Source organism: Pseudoliparis swirei, chromosome 12 (assembly GCF_029220125.1).
Source record: "Pseudoliparis swirei isolate HS2019 ecotype Mariana Trench chromosome 12, NWPU_hadal_v1, whole genome shotgun sequence".
NCBI classification, from domain to species: Eukaryota; Metazoa; Chordata; class Actinopteri; order Perciformes; family Liparidae; genus Pseudoliparis; species Pseudoliparis swirei.
Genome location: NC_079399.1, coordinates 2,757,168 through 2,770,898, shown reverse-complemented (window position 1 = coordinate 2,770,898; position 13,731 = coordinate 2,757,168). Strand labels below are relative to the sequence as shown.

Genomic DNA, 13,731 nt, shown 5'->3' with positions numbered 1-13,731 from the left:
AGCAGTTTAAATCATCCTGTAGGACACAACGTGGAGCTTCACCTTCAGCTCCCATACAAGGCGCCACCACCTGGCGGCCAGCAGGGGGCGCCACTGACCCAGTCAGCGAGAGCCTCTAACAACCTTTCTCCCCCCTTACACACACACACACACACACACACACACACACACACACACACACACACACACACACACACACACACACACACACACACACACACACACACACACACACACACCAAAGCTTTAACAAACTAAAGACAGTCACAACATATCTTATAGGTGTTTATCAACAACAACAACAAGATGTTTTAAATACGGATGTAGCTATGATGTCATCTGTGCATCGCTCAGGTTGCTGTGTGTTAAAATATATAATCAAACGATGAACGGGGAATAAAAATAAAAATTGATGAGTGAGGAGCGGTCGGGTAAGATGAAGACCCCCCCCCCCCCCCTCTTCCTCTTCTTCCCCTCTTGCCCCTCCGCTGAGCCCCCGGTGTCTCCATGGGGGTCGGACCACGAGGTCAGCACAGTGTTGATCAGATGGAATGGAAGGGGTTGTGCCCCCCCCCCCGGAGGGATCAAAGACACTGGTCAACAAGCCACGCCCCTTTACCCCTCTCTTCCTGTACGGAGCCGTCTGAGGGCAAACTCACTGACCCTTCAAACGGAGCAGAGGGGGTGCGGGGGGGGGGGGGGGGTGTAGAGGGAGGGGTGGAGGAGGGAAGAAGAGGGAGATTAAGCGTGAGCGGTCAGATTAACTTTCTGGAGTTTTTTTACTTGCTGCATTTCTTTGTTCAGGAAGCTGCTGGACGTCAGGGATTACTCTGATCACCATAGTTACTTTGATGAAGTCAAACTGTTGGAGGAAAGATGAGTGATTGTTTAAAAAGATCTACGCTTCATGTGTTGAAGCTGCATTCTCTCTCCTGACCACCAGGGGGCGACTCATCTGGTTGCATAGAAGTCTATGCTTCATGTGTTAGAGCTGCATTCTCTCTCCTGACCACCAGGGGGCGACTCCTCTGGTTGTATAGAAGTCTACGCTTCATGTGTTGAAGCTGCATTCTCTCTCCTGACCACCAGGGGGCGACTCCTCTGGTTCTATAGAAGTCTATGCTTCATGTGTTAAAGCTGCATTCTCTCTCCTGACCACCAGGGGGCGACTCCTCTGGTTGTATAGAAGTCTATGCTTCATGTGTTAGAGCTGCATGATGTCATCATTCAGTACATTCTGGTTGCAGTCCCGCTCTCATCCTCTTGGAGTCATCCACCAAAGTCGAAACATCTTTTGAGAAACTTTCTCGTGAATCAAAATGCTGTCGAGCTGTGAAGTAAGACCTTTTCATTTAAGTTAAAACATTTATATATTTATATATGTTTGGTGTAGTTAAAAAGTTGTATATTCACAGAAACAACTTTTTACTCTTTTTGTTTTCTTCTCACTTCAAATACATTTGCCTGTTCTTTGTGGGGGCGAGGGGGGATTAGAGGAGGGTGGGGGGGGGGGAGGGAGGGGGGGGTGCTCGTCCAACTTGACACACCCACCACCAGAGGGTGAAGCAACGGGCTCCGTGGAGTCTGATTGGCTGTTGGGGAACGGCCTATGGTGGGCCCATACAGAGGGGTGAACCGGGCTGAGAACACACTTCAATCTGAGGCCGGACCCCCACGAGTGTACACACACACACACACACACACACACACACACACACACACACACACACACACACACACACACACACACACACACACACACACACACACACACACACACACACATTGATGTCTCCACCCGGTGATGAAGGAGCTCATTCATGCCTGCTGACACATTACTAGTGAAGCATGAGACTAAAGACCCCCCCCCCCCCCCATTATAGACTGTATGAGACTCGGGGTGAGAGAATATCACAGAGGACATATCTGAGTTATGAAGGGAGCTTTATTATGGGATGTCCTGAGCATCATACAACACACACACACACACACACACATTTAGAAAGTCTGATGTTAAATTGAGTGCGTGGTGCGTTCAAGGTGCATCGTCTGCGGTGCAGTGAGAGTTTCTGGGGTACGAGATGCGACACGCTGCACATACTCAACATCCCCCACAATGCATTGCACATGTCTGACCCCGAGGCGACTTGTGAGATGCTGCGTTCCTTATGTGGAAGAAGCAATAACAATAAAGTGTATTATTGTTATTATTATTACCTTTAATGCTTTATTTTAATGCACAAATATAGATTTAGTTAATAGAGCCAATGGGATTAAACCATTTAAGACGATTACATCACAACAAAGACATTTAAACACTTTCACATTGATAGAGTTTCATAACCGATTAAAGTTTAAAGTAGAAGAAGAAAAGAAGCTTCAGCTAATGAGCAATAGGTCACGAGAGGTCAAGACTCTCTGACGTCATCAACTCACCACAGGAAGTCACTTCAGGAATGTGACGCATATTCATGTTTTATGTCCCGCCCCCTTGTGGTGAAGTCTGGAATTACATCAGATATGAGACTCGATATTAAAGAGAGGGGCTGAAGGGATTAGGTGAGCTGGAAGTCTGAGACACACACACACACACACCCACATACATACACACCAGTCATCCACCAGTCATCCACTAGTCATCCACCAGTCATCCACTAGTCATCCACCAGTCATCCACCAGTCATCCACTAGTCATCCACCAGTCATCCACCAGTCATCCACTAGTCATCCACCAGTCATCCACCAGTCATCCACTAGTCATCCACCAGTCATCCACCAGTCATCCACCAGTCATCCACCAGTCATCCACCAGTCATCCACTAGTCATCCACCAGTCATCCACCAGTCATCCACTAGTCATCCACCAGTCATCCACTAGTCATCCACTAGTCATCCACCAGTCATCCACCAGTCATCCACCAGTCATCCACTATTCATCCACCAGTCATCCACTAGTCATCCACTAGTCATCCACCAGTCATCCACCAGTCATCCACTAGTCATCCACCAGTCATCCACTAGTCATCCACCAGTCATCCACCAGTCATCCACCAGTCATAAGATAAGATAAGATAAGATATTCCTTTATTAGTCCCTCAGTGGGGAAATTACAGGATCACAGTAGTATAGCTCACTGATAAAACGAATAATAAAATAGAAACAAGTAATATAATAAGCATTAAAAAAGAAAACATCAGTAGAATATAATAAGCATTAAAAACAGTAGAATATATGTACAGACTGAATAAAAAGTATATATATATATATAAACAAAGTATATAAACAAAAGTACTTCAGCATATTGCACATGTTGTTGCACCAGGTAGTGGTAGAGTGATAAAGTGATAAACTGCTGAGTGACCAAGTTCAGTTTGGTTGTGAAGTGGCCTACCGGGAGCTCAGCCGGTTGTGTAGCCTAACCGCAGCGGGAAGAAAGGACTTGCGGTACCTCTCCCTCAGACACCGGGGATGAATCAGCCGGTGACCGAAGGAGCTGTGCAGCGCTACCAGAGTGTCCTGCATGGGGTGGGAGGCGTGGCTCATCATGGACGACAGCCGTCATCATCCTCCTGTCCCCACCACTTCCACGGTATCCAGAGGACGCCCAGCACGCTGCTGGCCTTCTTTATCAGCTTGTCCATTCTCCTCCTGTCAGCTGCAGTGATGCTGCTGCACCAGAAGACCACTCCGTAGAAGATGGCTGATGCCACCACAGAGTCGAAGAAGGTCTTCAGGAGTGCACCCTGCACCCGAAGACCTCAGTCTCCTCAGCAGAAAGAGTCTGCTCTGTCCCTTTTATAAAGTGCATGTATGTGGTCGGACCAGTCCAGTTTGTTGTTCAAGTGAACACCCAGGTACTTATAAGATTTGACGATCTCAATGTCTAGTCCCTGGATGCTCACGGTACCGGAGGAGGCGTTTACAGCGGAAGTCCACCACCAGCTCCTTGGTTTTACTGGAGTTAATCTGGAGGCGGTTCCGCTGGCACCATCCTAAAGTCCTGGTTTAGCTCTCTGTATTCCCTGTCATCATCGGCGGAAATGAGGCCGACGATTGCAGAGTCATCGGAGAACTTTTGCAGGTGGCAGTTAGCAGAGTTGTGGTTGAAGTCCGATGTGTAGATGGAGAAGAGGAATGGAGCCAGAACGGTTCCTTGTGGGGCTCCTGTGCTGCAGGACACCCGATCTGACTCGCACCCCCGTATCCGCACATACTGAGGACGGTTGGTGAGGTAGTCCAGGATCCATGCGGTCAGGTGGTGGTCCACTCCGCTCTGCTCCAGCTTGTCCCTCAGAAGCAAAGGCTGTATGGTGTTGAAGGCACTGGAGAAGTCGTAGAACATGACTCTCACAGTGCTTCCAGCCTTTTCCAGGTGAGAGAGGCATCTTTGTAGCAGGAAGACGGCGTCATCCACCCCGATGCCAGATTGGTAGGCGAACTGGAGTGGGTCCAGGGATGAACTCACCAGAGGGCGGAGATGGGCAAGGACCAGCCTCTCCAGGGTCTTCATGAGGTGGGCTGTCAATGCCACCGGCCGGTAGCTATTGAGGTCCTTGGGCCGCGGGGTCTTTGGTACCGGTACCACGCAGGACGTCTTCCATAGCTGTGGTACTTTCCCCAGCCTCAAGCTCAAGTTGAAGATGTGCTCCGCTATCCCGCACAGCTGGTCTGCGCAGGATTTGAGAAGCCTTGAGCTGATGCCGTCTGGACCCGTGGCCTTCTGGACCCGTGGCCTTCCACCAGTCATCCACTAGTCATCCACCAGTCATCCACCAGTCATCCACTAGTCATCCACCAGTCATCCACTAGTCATCCACCAGTCATCCACTAGTCATCCACCAGTCATCCACCAGCCATCCACGTCATCCACTAGTCATCCACCAGTCATCCACCAATCATCCACTAGTCATCCACCAGTCATCCACCAGTCATCCACCAGTCATCCACCAGTCATCCACTAGTCATCCACTAGTCATCCACCACATCCACTAGTCATCCACCACATCCACTACAGTCATCCACCACGTCCACTACAGTCATCCACCACATCCACTAGTCATCCACCACATCCACTAGTCATCCACCAGTCATCCACCAGTCATCCACTAGTCATCCACCAGTCATCCACTAGTCATCCACCAGTCATCCACTAGTCATCCACCAGTCATCCACCAGCCATCCACGTCATCCACTAGTCATCCACCAGTCATCCACCACATCCACTAGTCATCCACCACATCCACTAGTCATCCACCAGTCATCCACCAGCCATCCACGTCATCCACTAGTCATCCACCAGTCATCCACCAGTCATCCACCAGTCATCCACCAGTCATCCACCAGTCATCCACTAGTCATCCACCAGTCATCCACCAGTCATCCACCAGTCATCCACCAGTCATCCACTAGTCATCCACCAGTCATCCACTAGTCATCCACCAGTCATCCACCAGTCATCCACTAGTCATCCACCAGTCATCCACCAGTTATCCACCAGTCATCCACCAGTCATCCACCAGTCATCCACCAGTCATCCACCAGTCATCCACTAGTCATCCACCAGTCATCCACTAGTCATCCACCAGTCATCCACCAGTCATCCATCAATCATCCACCAGTCATCCACTAGTCACCAGTCACTAGTCATCCACCAGTTATCCACCAGTCATCCACCAGTCATCCACCAGTCATCCACTAGTCATCCACCAGTCATCCACCAGTCATCCACCAGTCATCCATCAATCATCCACCAGTCATCCACTAGTCACCAGTCACTAGTCATCCACCAGTCATCCACCAGTCATCCACTAGTCATCCACCAGTCATCCACCAGTCATCCACTAGTCACCAGTCACTAGTCATCCACCAGTCATCCACCAGTCATCCACTAGTCATCCACCAGTCATCCACCAGTCATCCACTAGTCATCCACCAGTCATCCACCAGTCATCCACCAGTCATCCACCAGTCATCCACTAGTCATCCACCAGTCATCCACTAGTCATCCACCAGTCATCCACCAGTCATCCACCAGTCATCCACCAGTCATCCACCAGTCATCCACTAGTCATCCACCAGTCATCCACCAGTCATCCACCAGTCATTCACCAGTCATCCACTAGTCATCCACCAGTCATCCACTAGTCATCCACCAGTCATCCACCAGTCATCCACTAGTCATCCACCAGTCACCAGTCATCCACCAGTTATCCACCAGTCATCCACCAGTCATCCACCAGTCATCCACTAGTCATCCACCAGTCATCCACCAGTCATCCACCAGTCATCCATCAATCATCCACCAGTCATCCACTAGTCACCAGTCACTAGTCATCCACCAGTCATCCATCAATCATCCACCAGTCATCCACTAGTCACCAGTCACTAGTCATCCACCAGTCATCCATCAATCATCCACCAGTCATCCACTAGTCACCAGTCATCCATCAATCATCCACCAGTCATCCACTAGTCATCCACCAGTCATCCACTAGTCATCCACTAGTCATCCACCAGTCATCCACCAGTCATCCACCAGTCATCCATCAATCACCAGTCATCCACGATAACTTATAAAACTATATATCACAAGTGAAGGAGGAACTCAGCTTGCTGAGGTAAAACCATCAATATACTTTGTTTTCTTAATTCAAAGTTAATTTCCCCCCCGAGGATCAATAAAGTTTGATCTTATCTTAAAATAAAGCTTCATGACTGATTGCAATAGTTGTATCAATGTGAATCTGCAAAGTTCCTCAAGATCACCAAAATAAATGTAGTATAAAGTATTTGATTTAAAATAAAGGTCTGTTTGGCTCCCGGTGACCTCAGAGGACTTGAAGGCTTTAACGGCGTCACCGTGGCGACGGAGTCCTCTCCATCGTCACCGCCTCCCGTCTCCACGGTGACGTTCTGTCAGGCATCGAGGGGGGAGGGGCCTAGCTGAAGCGAGGGGTCAGGGGAGGTCGGCGGTTCCCCTGCAGAGTCGTTGCCGTGGCTTCAGCTCCGCAGACCGGTTCCAACCTCTTAGAAACAGAGCGTTTGAAATGAAGACGCGTGATTGGTCGAGGCTCCACCGCGCCGCTGGTGTGAACGCCGTTACGGGCAACGGGACCGCTTCCATCAATTCATACTTCTTCTTTTTTTACGCAGCAGCTCGTAACGTGTCACACGTTGAATATGTAACAGGAGAAAAAAGTTTGTACACATTTTTTATTTTACCCGCTGGAAGTTTACATTGAACAACGTGATTAACTGTATATATATATATATACAATTATAAATATGATATTTATTTTAATATATTATTATTATTATAATATATATAAGTTATTTTATTCTTATATTTATGTTTTATAATTAATTTGATAATTATATTATATATATTTTTTTAAAGTAAAAATACAACAATTTGCCTGGAATACTTTAACAAAGTAAAAACATTATTATTAATATATTGCAGTAAATATTTTGTTAAGATAATGAACAATGAATAAACGACCTAAAAACACAAATATCAGATTTATGAAGGAACCAACAAACAGATAAAGACTTAAAACAGATTTACATCCTCTTCAGTAAATAAAATAAAAAAGTGACTTTCAACTTTACATTTTTATTTCAGTAAAAGTTTAAAAGGTTTGATTCATTAAAGTTGATCACATATTTATTGTATTTAAGCTGTACAGCTTTATTGAATTGTACTGCTATTTCATTAATAATGTATTATTTTGTATTTACGCTACCAAATTATATAATATATATACAAATAAAGTTTGATTAATTGACAATAAAACCCCTTAAAAAGAACCCTCAAATAAAAACCCAGAAAAAAGGACCTCTTAAAAATAACCCTTAAAAATAACCCCTTAAAAACGACCTCCCCTCCTCCACCCCCCCACCACACACTGGGAGTAGGCCGGCCCGTCCAGGTGCAGCGCCGCACACACCTGGCTGAGCTTGCAGTCGCCCTCGCACGCCGCGGCGCCGTCGTACGCCACCGCGTAGTGACGGAAGTACACGGCGAAGGACTCGGCGCCCGGCGCCGCGAAGCTCCGGGCGAGCCGCAGGAGGCCGGCGGGCCGCAGGTCGGCCAGCCCGAAGGCCTCCGTCATGGTGTACTCCAGACGCCACGCCGCACGCCGGCTCTCGTTGGCTTCCGTCAGATTCAAGAAGTACTGCCAGATATCCTTCAGGAGGGGGGGGGGGACAACGAGGGGGAGAGAGGGAGAGAGAGGGAGAGAGAGAGAGAGAGAGAGGGAGAGAGAGAGAGAGGGAGGGAGAGAGAGAGAGAGAATGTCTTTAGAGTCGGGTTGAAAGCCAGTCACAGTTCTTGTGTCTTGATTGGCAGTGTGATTAATCACCGACTTCAAAAAGGAGAAACTCCTGAACGGACTTTTCCAGTTGAGCCGAGTCTCTCTTCAGAGCGTCGCTCTCCTGCATCTTTTAATTTAACTAACTAATAACTAAATAAGACTTTTATTTTCCTGTTGTCTGTTTTTAAAAGTTCCCTGTACAGGCGGTTCTTTCTAGAGATGTTGCGATACCTTTCTTTGACCTTTCTCTTTGACCTTTTTCTTTCCTTCCCGATACTGAAACCCATGCAGCAGATGTATCAGTGCATTATAAAATAATAAATAATAATAATATCTATTTCCTCCTCAAACAACTGGATTCAAACCAGTTTATCACAACAACTTACAAGATACACATCAAATTAAAGTAGTATATCTTAAATTTACTTCGCAGAGTACTTATTTTTAGTAAGCGGAGCTTGAACACATCATTTACCTCAATGGAACCTCCATGCTAGCGCTAGCTGTTAGCTCCGTTACTTAGCTGCTGACGGCTAGCGGCTAACGCTAACTTGCTAACTTCCTGTCCCTGTGACATCATCAGAACGAGGTCCTCCGTAAGACGATAACCGATCGGCGCGTTGATCCGGTTCAGGACTTTCCCGACACGTCGGAACCGCGTCTCACATCTCCTTGAATACTTTCCCCCACCAAACATCGGCGCCGCTCACCAGGAGTCCGTAGTCCTCGGCATCGTACAGGTAGGCGCGGACGGCCGGGTTGTTGGAGTACGGCTCCAGAACCTGTTTGATCGGCGTGACGGCCGGCGCCACGAAGAGAGAGCTCAGCGGTTTGCCTGCGAGACGAGGAAAACGAGAGAATGCGTCAACGTGGCGTGACCGTCTCAAACTAGCTTCGTTAAAACAAACCAGGCAGCAGATTTGTCTGTTTTATTTTATAAATGCGTAAAAAAGTTAAATTCTCGTGTTTCTGGAGCGAGATGCTGTTTCTCTGACGGGAGATAAGACGACTCGGAGCGACGTCGCTTTAAGAGCTGATGTAGACTACGTGATTTACTCCATCAGAGTAAACGCTCGCGTCTCACCGCCTCGGTCCAGCAGCACCATGAAGCTGTCGCGGTGGGTGTGGCCGTAGAAATGACCCGCGATGACGTCACTGTGGCGCCTGAAGATGGAGACCAGCCGCTCGTTGTGTCTCTCTCGTAGGGCGGGGACGCTCCTGGCGAACGGCAGGTAGCCCACCGGCACGTGAGCTATGATGTACACCTGGAGCAGGAAGCAGGAAAGAGGAAGCAGGAAGCAGGAAGCACGGACAACCTCAGCTCTAATAGTGCAAAACGGTTAAAGCTGCATTCTCTCTCCTGCCCACCAGGGGGCGACTCCTCTGGTTGTATAGAAGTCTAAGCTTCATGTATTAAAGCTGCTATCTCTCTCCTGACCACAAGGGGGCGACTCCTCTGGTTGCATAGAAGTCTATGCTTCATGTGTTAGAGCTGCATTCTCTCTCCTGACCACCAGGGGGCGACTCCTCTGGTTGTATAGAGGTCTATACTTCATGTATTAAAGCTGCATTCTCTCTCCTGACCACAAGGGGGCGACTACTCTGGTTGCATAGAAGTCTATGCTTCATGTGTTAAAGCTGCTATCTCACTCCTGATCACCAGGGGGCGACTCCTCTGGTTGTATAGAAGTATATACTTCATGTATTAAAGCTGCATTCTATCTCCTGACCACAAGGGGGCGACTCCTCTGGTTGCATAGAAGTCTATACTTCATGTATTACAGCTGCTATCTCTCTACGGACCACCAGGGGGCTACTCTGGTTGTATAGAAGTCTATACTTCATGTGTTAAAGCTGCATTCTCTCTCCTGACCACCAGGGGGCGACTCCTCTAGTTGTATAGAAGTCTATACTTCATGTATTACAGCTGCTATCTCTCTATGGACCACCAGGGGGCGACTCCTCTGGTTGTATAGAAGTCTATGCGTCACCTTTGCTGTACATCTTGATGATGTCACAGATATTTAGATAATTTGTCTCGGCTCGAGAAATACTTCATGAATATAAAACCACCACTTGAACTGGTTTACAATGGTGGTCTACAGATATATATATATATATAATAAGTATTTTGAGTGTCTACATGCGTGCCTTCTCCAGGCTGCGGGCGGCTTCCTCCAGAGTCTCCTCCAGCCACTGGAACTGCCCGGCGGGGTCGGTCTGGTTGTGGGTGGCGTGGTCGGGGCCGTAGTAGAGGACGGTGTTGAGGCTGAGCACCCGCAGGCCGGGCCGAGCCAGCTGGGAGTAGAAGCCCCCTGCGGGGAGAGAGCAGAGACCCCGGCGATCACTTTGAGTCGAGCCGTGCCCGGCGGCCGACGCTACGACCGTTACCTCGAGAGAGCGTGAGCAGAGCGGCGGGCCGCAGCCACGGCCGCCACAGCCGGGCCACCGCCGCGTAGACGGCGTTGGCCGAGGCCGGCATCTGGTCCTGAGAGAGCGGCACGAGACAGACGGTTAGGCAGCGGCTCGTCTTCACAGACAGCTCACACAGGAAGGGGAACGTGTGTGTAATAACAATGGAAAAACACTCAACGCCATTAAAAAAAGGAAACATTTAAACTATTTAATCTAATTACAATCACCTTCTGGTTCATAAACTCATGTTTACAATGTTTACTAGGGGAATAAATCAAGAGAGAGGTAGAGTCACTTATATAGACTTCTATACAACCAGAGGAGTCGCCCCCTGGTGGTCAGGAGAGAATGCAGCTTTAACACACGAAGCATATACTTCTATACAACCAGAGGAGTCGCCCCCTGGTGGTCAGGAGAGAGAATGCAGCTTTAACACATGAAGCATATACTTCTATACAACCAGAGGAGTTGCCCCCTGGTGGTCAGGAGAGAGAATGCAGCTTTAACACATGAAGCATAGACTTCTATACAACCAGATGAGTCGCCCCCTGGTGGTCAGGAGAGAGAATGCAGCTTTAACACATGAAGCATAGACTTCTATACAACCAGAGGAGTCGCCCCCTGGTGGTCAGTAGAGAGAATGCAGCTTTAACACATGAAGCATAGACTTCTATACAGCCGGACCTCAGACTAAAGGTACCTGAGGCCAGTAGTCGTGGTTCCCCAGCGCCGGGTAGACCGTCAGGTTGGGGAAGTGGTCTCTGATGGTCCGGGTCATGTTACTGATCAGCCGGATCACTGAGTCCGTGGAGAGCTGGTCTGCAGGTACGTGAGGGGGACTGTCACTGGTGGAGAGGAACCAATCAGATTCAAGTGAGCTGCGGAACCGGACCGGGTTCCTTTGTTTGTTTAAATTCACGAGTTTAGGCTACAATAGTTTTTTAGGTTCTGTCAGGCTCTTTAAGGCTCTTTAAAGTTGTTTAAGGTTCTTTAAGGCTCTTTACGGTTCTTTAAAGTTCTTTAAGGCTCTTTAAGGTTCTTTACGGTTCTTTAAAAAACTCTTCTAGTTCTTTTGTTCTTGTCCAGCAGTGACTGACAGCTGCGTTATGAGAGTCCTCGGCTCTGATTGGTCGGTTTTCTTTGGGCACGGTGGAAACGCCGTCAGGAGGCCGATGCCGTTTGTCACAGATTATTTTTCTGGTGAACTTCTGTTGACGGGAAGTTCTGTTCATTTAAAGTCACCACCTGGATCACAGAGCGTCAGGTGGGCTAAAAACAACCAGAAGAACTCCTGAGAGAGGAAGAGAGACTCCACAGCTTCTCTCTAACCGCAGAGTGGTTTACCATTAAATGACACACACACACACACACACACACACACACACACACACACACACACACACACACACACACACACACACACACACACACACACACACACACACACACACACACACACACACACACACACACACACACACATTATGAAACTACTGTCGAACCACAGAGAGTTTCTATGAGATGATTATTTACATGCAATAAACGAGACTAAAACTCTCAAAGAAGAAGAACAACAACAACAACAACAAGAAGAAGAAGAAGAAGAGATCCCCGTCTCCATGAGGTACCGACCCGGTCCAGATGATGAAGTCCTGGGGCCGTGTGAGCGGCGCCATGTGGGCGAAGGCAGACTGGATGAGCGCGTAGGGAGCGTCGCACAGGAAGTCCCCGAAGAGGCCGGCGTGGGCCGCGGCCTCTCCCCTGGAGGAGGAGCACACCTTGGTGGGGTCCGGGCCCGGCTGGTAGGACGGGTCCAGGTGGAGGTCCGTGATGTGCCAGAACCGGCCTGGAAACACGGAGGGGACCGGGACCATGACAACACCTGTTATATTATATCGTTTACATTCTGATATATATCATTTACATTCCGCTACATATTGTTTATATTCTGCTACATATTGTTTATATTCTGCTACATATTGTTTACATTCCGCTACATATTGTTTATATTCTGCTACATATTGTTTACATTCCGTTACATATTGTTGACATTCTGCTACATATTGTTAACTCCACTACATATTGATTATATTCCACGACATATTGTTTATATTCCACTACATATTGTTTATATTCCACTACATATTGTTTATATTCCACTACATATTGTTTACATTCCACTACATATTGTTTATATTCCACTACATATTGTTTACATTCCACTACATATTGTTTATAATCACACCTGTTCATTCCTGCTGAACATGTGACGGACCGCAGCAGCCGCTCACCTGCGCCCGGCGGAGAGCCTCTCCCGGCGGGGGACGCCGCGTGCGGAGTCGCGCCGCTCAGCAGCAGCAGCGCGACGCACACGAGCCGCGCCATGTTGATCGCGTTATTGTTCATATACACTCAACCATATACTTCTCCGTAGTAAACAGGAAGTAGCCTCCGGTGGTCACGTGACTCTTCTGGAGCTTAGAGGGCGGGGCTTATGGAGGAGTTTCTCATACACTGCAATAAAGCGTCCCTTAAAGGTGCTTTTGATTTTATCACAAATTAAGACACTAAATATGTGACAATCTTCTAAAACAGCTTCATTATTATAGATTTTAGACCCAACTAAATATAAAACTGTTATATACTATGCACTTATACTTAATTCATATTTACAATGCAGGGCTTTGGCTTTTAATGGCAATTCTGCAATCTGATATACTTTTACTACCAAACATTAAATTGGTATGGTACTCTTCGTGACCCAACACCCAGACAACTTATTATGTTCGGCGATTTGAAAAGTGGTCAAAGAGGTCAAACTACGACGGTGTTTCACCACAATGCAGATCTACTACTCACTCTATTAAAAAGAAAAGAAAAGGAGTGAGAGAGGAGTCATAACACGTCAATAAACGGTCACTTTAACACAGAGAGGCCCGTGACCCAAAATATTATCAGCAGAATGCGAGATTAGCACGCTCTCACACACACACACGCTCAC

The 13,731-nt window shown here is 47.9% G+C and overlaps 1 protein-coding gene across 1 annotated transcript; it reads right to left on the bottom strand.

Moving 5' to 3' along the window:
• Positions 1–7,506: 7,506 nt before the first annotated feature.
• Positions 7,507–13,148, bottom strand: smpdl3a (sphingomyelin phosphodiesterase acid like 3A). The gene is made up of 8 exons (XM_056427520.1): positions 13,022–13,148; positions 12,363–12,576; positions 11,431–11,575; positions 10,707–10,803; positions 10,467–10,630; positions 9,400–9,580; positions 9,026–9,150; positions 7,507–8,189 (listed from the first exon to the last, which is right to left on the bottom strand). Exons 1-8 carry the CDS (start codon positions 13,134–13,136, stop codon positions 7,869–7,871), a joined length of 1,362 nt encoding a protein of 453 aa, XP_056283495.1. The 5' UTR covers positions 13,137–13,148; the 3' UTR covers positions 7,507–7,868.
• Between the last annotated feature and the right edge of the window lie 583 nt (positions 13,149–13,731).

What these genes read in the sequence shown, in the direction of transcription:
- smpdl3a (XM_056427520.1), bottom strand. Translation starts at nt 13,136, where the DNA reads ATGAACAATAACGCGATCAACATGGCGCGGCTCGTGTGCGTCGCGCTG. An exon ending in GGTGCTGCTGGACCGAGGCG is followed by an intron (nt 9,151 to 9,399) that starts GTGAGACGCGAG and finishes CTCGTCTCGCAG; the next exon opens with GCAAACCGCTGAGCTCTCTC. An exon ending in CCGAGGACTACGGACTCCTG is followed by an intron (nt 8,190 to 9,025) that starts GTGAGCGGCGCC and finishes CCCCTCCTGAAG; the next exon opens with GATATCTGGCAGTACTTCTT.